General features: G+C 45.9%; 1 protein-coding gene across 2 annotated transcripts; it reads right to left on the minus strand.

The window, feature by feature from the left end:
- Nucleotides 1-1,374: 1,374 nt before the first annotated feature.
- On the minus strand, nt 1,375-8,709 carry rnf130 (ring finger protein 130). Of its 2 annotated transcripts, XM_058649523.1 has the most exons (10): nt 8,442-8,707; nt 8,097-8,355; nt 7,230-7,515; nt 6,403-6,594; nt 5,507-5,757; nt 4,865-4,936; nt 4,649-4,731; nt 4,246-4,342; nt 3,986-4,172; nt 1,375-3,348 (listed from the first exon to the last, which is right to left on the minus strand). In XM_058649523.1, exons 3-10 carry the CDS (start codon nt 7,489-7,491, stop codon nt 3,239-3,241), a joined length of 1,254 nt encoding a protein of 417 aa, XP_058505506.1. In that variant the 5' UTR covers nt 7,492-7,515; nt 8,097-8,355; nt 8,442-8,707; the 3' UTR covers nt 1,375-3,238. The 2 variants fall into 2 exon arrangements, with proteins under 2 accessions (XP_058505506.1, XP_058505507.1); XM_058649524.1 differs by lacking the exon at nt 8,097-8,355 and having other exon boundaries at nt 8,442-8,709.
- Nucleotides 8,710-8,848: the final 139 nt, after the last annotated feature.

Here is an 8,848-nt window from a genome sequence, read left to right on the forward strand (position 1 = left end):
TCAATTCAATTTTATTTGTATAGCGCCAAATCATAACATACATTATCTCAAGGCCCTGTACATAGACAACATCAAGGAGAGCAGAGAACCCCAACAGTTCACACAGTGAGCAAACACTAGGCATCCGTGGAGAGAAAAAACTCCCTCTTAACAGAAGAAGAAATCTCTGACAGAACCAGGCTCAGAGATGTGCGGTCATCTGCCTCGACCGGTTGGGGTGAAAGGAAAATGGGGGACAGAGGAGAGGTGGGGGACAGAAAGGGGGGAGAGAAAGGACAAGAGGGAGATGAGGTAGAGACAGAAGAGAGAGAGAGACCAGGAGCAGATACACAACAACTGTATCAGGTTACAAGTTTATACAGTTGATGATATCGACTTTTTACTTAAGGCACAATAATAATGTTGATGATATGTATGATATGGGTAGCCTCGAAAACTGGATCTGGATCCTGCAACCTGCAAGATGAGGATACAGAGAGAGAGAGAGAGAGGGAAGGAAGGAAAGACACAAACTAGGGAGAGAAAGAGACAAGGTTAATGACATATAAAAAGTCATATTCATATCCTGAGTGTGAGAGAGTGAATGTGCGTGCACCACAGGAAAATCCCCCAGCAGTCTAGGTCTATAGCAGCAGAACTAAGAGATGGTCCAGGTGTCCCTGAACCAGCTCTAACTATACATTTTATCAAAAAGGAAAGTTTTAAGTCTAACTTTAAATACAGAGAGAGGCTCCACCTCCCGAACTGTCATTGGAAGCTGGTTCCACAGGAGAGGAGGAGCTCTGCCCCCCATTCTGCTCTTACAGACTCTGGGAACCACAAGTAAACCTGTATTTTGTGACCTAAGTGGTCTGTTAGGGTGATAAGGTAAGACTAGGTCTTTCAGGTATGAAGGGGCCTGACCATTATGTGCTTTGTACGTGAGTAGGAGGATTTTAAATTGAATTCTAAACTGTGGGTGGAGCCAGTGTAGAGAAGCTAACACTGGAGTTATATGGTCTCTCTTTCTAGTTCCTGTCAGAACTCGTGCTGCAGCATTTTGAATTAACTGAAGGGTTCTAACAGACTTGTTGGAACATCCTGATAATGTCCTGATAAACTTTAAAAATCAAAGTTCAAAAAAAAACAAAAAACCTGAAACACAAACAGGAAGTGGGCGTCTACTTCCTGCTCTGCAGAAACATATTTGCTACATATACATATATATATATATACAGTATATATATATATATATATATATATGTATATGTATATATGTATATGTATATCTATATATATATAGATAGATAGTTACTGCCCCCTCCTCTCATACATACAGTATATATACATACACATAGTGTACATAGACACACATACACCACTCAACAGTCAGTGTCATGTTAAACATTATAACAGTTTAATGACATTAATGCTGAAGCAGTAAAGATACACATCATCTTCATAATCTTCATCATCATCAACAAAAGTATCATATGACACAGACAAAAGCTGAAGTGTCTTTCAGAGCGTCCATCAGACATATCAGAGATAATATTGATCAATTGATCAGTCAGGTTATTGATTATAATGCTGTTTATAACTGGGTTGGGTTTTTTATACATAAAGCTGTTTAATACGTTTAAAGGAGCAGTCCACCACTTAAGAAACCCTCAGCTGATACCTGATCAGGTCTGTGATCCGATAGCAGGTCATTGATTACAATGATTGATGACCTGGTTTTGTGGTGGACAGGGCTGATGTCTTATGTCCTCTCATTGGCTCTCAGACCTGCGGCTCACAGGATGTTACCCAGTAAACAGCTGGAACTGTTGTTGACAAGCACAAGACAAGTTTACTATTGATGACGCTATGCAAAGTGAATCCCCATGAGTCCAGTATTTGCACCACGCTAAGCCTTGGTCAGTGGCTGGAAGAGCGCTCCATAGGAAACACTGTCACTGAGGACTTCTGAAGTGTGCGACTGTTTCTTTGTTCTAAAGATTCACAAGATTATTTTGTCCAAAGGATCAAAATCAGGGTCCAGATCCTGGGTCCGATTCCAGTCAGTATTTACAGACAAGGAGTTCTGGTCCAGGTCCGGGTGTTCACAAGCTGTTTTTGGCGGGACCTGTTAGTGACGGCTGTGTCCATATGCTGACTGACTGCTGAGGTTTTGTCCCAGACAACCCAGGGGGATCAGTTTCAGATTTGTTTTTCCAGGAACAAAGGGACCATCTAAAGAACTTCTTCAGGACCTCTGGGAACATCCAGGACCTTTACAGGAAACTTCCAAGAATATTGGAACCATTTTAAGACACATAGAACCTTTCCATTAACCTTTGTAGGCACTCCCCAGGAACATCTTAGGAACTTGGATATCTTTTTAAAACTCTCAAAAAACAAACAAACCAAAACAAAACTAAATCTCTTTTCGGCACAAGAAAACCCCAGAAATGTTTTCAGGAATTAAAAAACTTCCTTGAACCTTTTCCTCAACAATTCCAGGGGATTTTTCTGGAAACATTGTAAGAAATCAACCTTTTTTCAGGATCCTTTGATTAGGTGAACTATTGATGTGACACAGGAACATGTTATCCAGTCCCAGCTTTCTAAGAACCCAACAGCCCTTTAAGAGATCAGATGAACATTACCAAAAACCTGGGACTTTAAGAAAACCTTTAAGTAAAGATTGGAGGAATACTTTGGAAGTCAAGAACCCCTTCAATGGAACACAGGGACTAATTTAGGCACAAACAACCTTTGACCATGTAAGGAGGTCGAGGAGTTTTCCAGGTACCAAAGTTCTTTTTTGGCTTCCCATGAATCTTCAATGGAAACTTAGGAACACTAGGATTCCTGGAACTCTTTCCAAATAACAAATGAATGATTATGGAAGCTACAGACATTTTTCCAGGATCCCAGGAACTATTCAAAGAACTCAGCAACAACATGACTTTCAGTTCTAACAGAGGAATCTGGTTCAGGTTCTCGTTCCTGGACGAAAATCAGTTCTGGATTTAAGCTGTTCATTTGAATATTATTGTTCTTCCAGTTCCTCTTCTGCAAGAAATAAAAAAACATAAGTCTAAACCAAAGCAAGGGTCTAGACTCCTGGTTCAGTCTGGACCAAGACCAGGATCCTGACACCAGCATCCATGTTCAGTCTGAACCAAAGAAAACAATAATGTTGTTGTTATTAGACTCCTCCCCATCAGCAGGCCAAGGGTCATGGGGGGGTTGGTTATCATGTTGACAGGCCTCATGACTTGTCATCGTAGAGGTCCAGTGAGGCCTGGATGTCTGGCAGCTCCATGTCACAAACAATGCTGCGAGGAGACATCGAGTTCCTGTTGAAGAAGTGACCGCCACCTGGTAACACCAAAAAACAATCACATGGTCAGTTGTTTTACCCAAACCAGCTTGACAGGTCCAGGTCAGTCAGGATCTAGGATTAGTTTGTTCCAGGTCAGTCAGGATCTGGGTCAGTTTGGTCCCGGTCAGTCAGGATCTGGGGAGCAGTATGTATACTCCCATTGTATAGACCTTATTTTTGGCAGAAACATGTAAGCAGACGCCCGACAATGTCTCTGCCCGGCCCGGAGAGACATCTATCTCTAACTGGCTGTGGGAATGTCTGTCTCTGGTAGGCCGCAGAGACATGCGTCTCTGGTAGGCCGCAGAGGTGTCTGACTCTAACTGGCTGTGGGAATGTCTGTCTCTAGTAGGCCGCAGAGACGTGCGTCTCTGGTAGGCCGCGGAGGCGTCCGTCTCTGGTAGGCCGTGGAGGCGTCCGTCTCTGGTAGACCGCGGAGGCGTCCGTCTCTGGTAGGCCGCAGAGACGTCTGTCTCTAACTGGCTGTGGGGATGTCTCAGATACACATCAGTGATATGTCTCTCTGTGTGCGATTGGTCCCTAGCAACAGTGTGCTACAAGTAACAAGTTGCTAAATGGTTAAATCACATGGCTTCATGTGTTGGCATGTGTCGTGTCATGCGGCGTTCTTACTGGTCACAGCGATGGTGATGTCAGCGGGTGTTCTGGGCGTGGTCTCAGGATAGGAGGGGCTGAGTGGCTCCAGGCTGATGGAGGGCTGGTTGCTGTCACCCAGTGGCGCCCTCTGGCTTCCAGACGCCTGACTGATGCCGAGACGCTCCACGTCCAACACCACACTGTCCACACAGGGAAGACTGGTCTGAGGACAGAGGACATGAGGGCTGTGACATCATGAATCATGTGACCTGTCTATGTTGTCAGCGCTGACTCACCATGATGCCCAGAGCTTTGAGGATGTTGAGTTTACACATGGGACACGTGCAGTGTTCATTCAGCCACGGGTCCACACAGACCTTATGGAAGACATGTCTGAGGAGACACCGAATCATTATCAGGTTTAGTATGAGTGCACATACAAGGACTCACAGTGTATTTTCACTTAGAAACAGCAAAAGAAGACAAGGACAATAAATGAGACACATAAGTGTCTCATAAGTTAACAAAACTGTCAAATAAGTTCAGGAGATCATTTACAAAAGTAAGACTAGGAGCAGGGGGTCTTTAAATGACTGCAGGAGACAGCAGAGACATGATGCAAGTTCACATCTGGACCAGGAACAGGGCCAATACTAGGACCAGGACCTGAATCCATGTGACGTGCTATCAGAGACTCACTTGCAGGGCAGAATCCGGACCACGTCATTCAGCTGGTATGCTTCAATGCAGACGGCACAGTGGTTAAAGTCCGGGTCAGTCTCCTGCAACAACAGGGAGGGGGACACATTAAGGGACTGCACTCTCTTCTGTCCCTGTAGTGGTCTCAGTCATGTCAAACATGTCTGTCTAAATGTGGATGCATGGACAACTCAGCTCCTGCAGTGTTTTTCTTACCTTGTCTCCTTTCTTCACCGTCCTCGTCGTCAACTTCCCGATGGCTTTTTTTGCAGCATCACCAATACGACGCTGAAAAATGCAGAGGACAATCAGAGGACACAGTGGACAATCGGAGGACACAGTGGAGGAAAGTGATCATGTTAGTTAGACTGTAGACTGACAGTTATTTACTGTTGGAGGTGAGGTGAAGGACGGGGGAGGTTGGGTTACACTGGGGGAGGAGGGGGAACATCGTGGGTCCATGTCCTCAGCAGATTCACCTCATTTAATATTAATAATTCATCTGAAGAGGACAGAGGGGGAGGGGCTTTTAATGTCTGTTATCAGTTACCCTGTTAGCTTGTGAGCTGGATGTCAGTCAGTTAGCACATTAGTCGATGATGTTTAAAAATAAAAGTTTGTCAGTCATCAGGACCAATCAGAGCTCAGCTCAGGGTCAGCTCTCACAGCCTGTTAGCACATCAGCTTCTTAGCATATTAACCTGTTAGCATGCATTTTACCATGTACATTTTATATCTAGTTGTTAATGTTGGTTTGTTAGCTTTATATTTGCCTATTAGCATATTAGCCTGACAGCATTTACATTAGTATGTCAGCTGTATGTTAGCTTGTTAGCATGTAAATTAGCATGTAGTTACCTGGTTGCGGCCCCTAGCGCTGGTGTAGCGGATCTTCTGGATGAAATAGAAGATGAGCCAGGCAGATGAGATGATCATGAGGACGATAAAGGAAATGGAGACAAAGACGAGCGAGCCTCGGTTGATGTTCTTGGTGGGACCGCGTTGACCCACCACCACGGAGACCAGGACGGTCAGGTTCCTGTCCAGATGAGTCAGGATCTCTTTACCGTACACCTCAGTGATCATCACAGCCACCGTGTCACCAGTACCTGCAAACAACACAGAGAGCAGTCATGTGATGTGAGGGAGAGTATGTGAGCGCCCTCTGGTGAACAATAATAATCTTAATCTAATGTTCGTGACGTTTAGGTGACGAAGAGGAGGATTATTTATAATAATGTTAATATTTTATTTTCTCATCATATTCAAATTTAAAGAAACTGAAGATTGTAAACCACTCACTCGTCGGAACCAAAGTCCACAGATAAAATCTGTGATTTCACATCAGTGAATTAACATTCACTTTAAACACAGTTAGCTTAGCATTAGCCCTATAAGAGTAGCTCACACACACTGTCTCACACTCACACACACACACTGTCTCACTCACACACACACACACACACTGTCTCAAGCACACACACAGACAGACACACAGACACTGTCTCACACACACACACACAGTCTCACGCACACACACAGACAGACACACAGACACTGTCTCACGCATACACACACTGTCTCACGCACAAAGACAGACAGACACACACACACAGTCTCACACACACACACACACAGACAGACACACACACACACTGTCTCACGCACACACACAGACAGACACACACACACTGTCTCACGCACACACACAGACAGACACACACACACGGTGTCTCTGTGATGATGTCACTGACCTTCATGTCCCATCTTGACCGTCTTGTCGGTGGAGTTGTTGTAGATGAGAACAGCTGTGGCGTTGAACGCCGTCGCCTTCAGGATCTTCTCTTTAAAGGTGCAGTTTCCTCTCTGCAGCAGCGCCACCCATGGGACACCACGAGGAGGGACCACAAACCGAGTGCTGGGGTCACAGCCTTGACGGTCCACCACTGAGGACACACAGCGTTTCCATGGTTATTACAGCAAACACACTCCCAGCGTGCTCTGTGGCTGTGTGTCCTCGTGTGTGTCCTTATGTGTGTGTCCTCATGTGTGTGTCCTCATGTGTGTGTGTCCTCATGTGTGTGCCTTCATGTGTGTGTCCTCATGTGTGTGTCTTCATGTGTGTATCCTCATGTGTGTGTGTCCTTGTGTGTGTGCCTTTGTGTGTGTGTCCTCATGTGTGTGTGTCCTTATGTGTGGGCCTTCATGTGTGTGCGTCCTCATGTGTGTGTCCTTGTGTGTGTGACCTTGTGTGTATGCCCTCGTGTGTGTGTCCTCGTGTGTGTGCCCTCGTGTGTGTCCTCGTGTGTGCCTTTGTGTGTGTGTCCTCGTGTGTGTGCCCTCGTGTGTGCCTTTGTGTGTGTGTCCTTGTGTGTGTGCCCTCGTGTGTGTCCTCGTGTGTGTGCCCTCGTGTGTGTCCTCGTGTGTGTATCCTCGTGTGTGTGTCCTCGTGTGTGTCCTCGTGTGTGTGTCCTCATGTGTGTGTGTCCTTGTGTGTGTGTCCTCGTGTGTGCCTTCATGTGTGTGTGTCCTCATGTGTGTGTCTTTGTGTGCGTGTCTTCGCATTTGTGTGTGTCCTCACCTCCGTGATGCGGTGCAGGTGCGATGACAACGCCCCTCGTGTCCACCTTGGGTGAGTTCTGTCCGTATGTCCCGTCATCGCTGCTCATCACGTGGACAGCGTTCCCACGAGCGTCCAGCACCGTGGCGTTCACCGTGGCGCCCACATACTCCTCTGACACCATGTTCCTGTCAGAGCGAGCTGCAGAGACAGAGCCCGTCAGAACCAGGACCAGGACCTGGACCTGGGACACAGGAAGACGAGTCCACCTCGGGGACACCATGCCGTCGTTGTCTTTACATCCAACCTATTGGGAGACCAAAAAAATGTAAGACTTCGTCAGTATGTCTTTATATGTCTTTATTATATTATTTATATTTATGGAGAGGACATCTATGAGAGAGGACATGAATGAGAAAGGACATCTATGAGAGAGGACGTATGTCTTTAAATGTCTCATATGTCTTTAAATATCTCAATGTCTCATATGTCTTTAAATGTCTCATATGTCTTTAAGTGTCTCATATGTCTTTTAATGTCTCAATGTCTCATACGTCTTTAAGTGTCTCATATGTCTCTAAATGTCTCATACGTCTTTAAGTGTCTCATATGTCTTTAAGTGTCTCATGTCTTTAAATGTCTCAATGTCTTTAAATGTCTCACTTCTTGCTACAATTCTTCATGATTTAAATTCATGACTAAACTTCGCCATAAAACGCAGAAATCGTTCAAACGGAATCATTTTGAGACATTTGAGGACATCATCATGTCCACGTTTGACACTGATCAGTTTACGTCTCAGTGTCTTTAAATATATCATCATCTCAAATCTGTTTAATGTCTGTCCTCAGCGTATTTGATTCAATTAATCTGGTTTATTTTATTTACCTTCACAGTCCTGGTCTGTCCCTTAATGTCCCCGCGGGTTGATTTTAGTTTGTCCCCTTGTTTACACTGGTTGTATTTGTCCACTGTATGCCCTCTGGTGTCCCTCGGTGTCTCTGTCCTCTGCGGACATTAAACACTGGGTTTGGACTTTAAGGCGTAGGACATCATGGAGCATCACCCCCAGGCCGACCTGTGGACACACCGTCTCCAGTGTCCCAGCTGTGCCCGGGCTGGTGGACAGACCCGGTTTGTCCTCGGGCTGGTGGACAGACCCGTGTTAAACGCGGATTAGACGCGGACCTTGGTCTCTACCATGACTCAGTGTTTACCGAGGCTTTGTCTCACCGTGTGGCCGCTCCTACTGTTCGATCCCCGGCCTGTCCTCCAGCGGATGTCCTTTGAACGTCCCGGTAAATGTCCCGGTGGGTGCCTGTGTGCGTGTGTGTGTGTGTGTGTGTGTGTCCCCGCTCGGGTCCAGCTGTGGATCAGTGTTTATTCCGGTTTGGACGCTGCAGTGGCTCGAGCTCTTCTCTCCGTTTGAGGGAAACTGCGCATGCGCAGAACAGCAGCTCGGAGGAAACAAAAGGGGGCGCGTGTCCCATCATGTTTAGGATAAATCTGGACCAGGTGTCGCGATACCTGCCGAGATCCTGTCCATCTGTGTGTGTGTGTGTGTGTGTGTGAGAGAGAGAGAGAGATAGTTAGAGGACAGTGATAGAGGACAGTAGACAGTAAAAAACAATAAAAAATGG

This window comes from Solea solea, chromosome 14 (genome assembly GCF_958295425.1).
Source record: "Solea solea chromosome 14, fSolSol10.1, whole genome shotgun sequence".
Classification (NCBI taxonomy): Eukaryota; Metazoa; Chordata; class Actinopteri; order Pleuronectiformes; family Soleidae; genus Solea; species Solea solea.

What these genes read in the sequence shown, in the direction of transcription:
- rnf130 (XM_058649524.1), bottom strand. Translation starts at nt 7,491, where the DNA reads ATGGTGTCCCCGAGGTGGACTCGTCTTCCTGTGTCCCAGGTCCAGGTC. An exon ending in ACCTGCACCGCATCACGGAG is followed by an intron (nt 6,595 to 7,229) that starts GTGAGGACACAC and finishes GTGTGTCCTCAG; the next exon opens with TGGTGGACCGTCAAGGCTGT. An exon ending in GTCCGGATTCTGCCCTGCAA is followed by an intron (nt 4,343 to 4,648) that starts GTGAGTCTCTGA and finishes GTGTCTCCTCAG; the next exon opens with ACATGTCTTCCATAAGGTCT.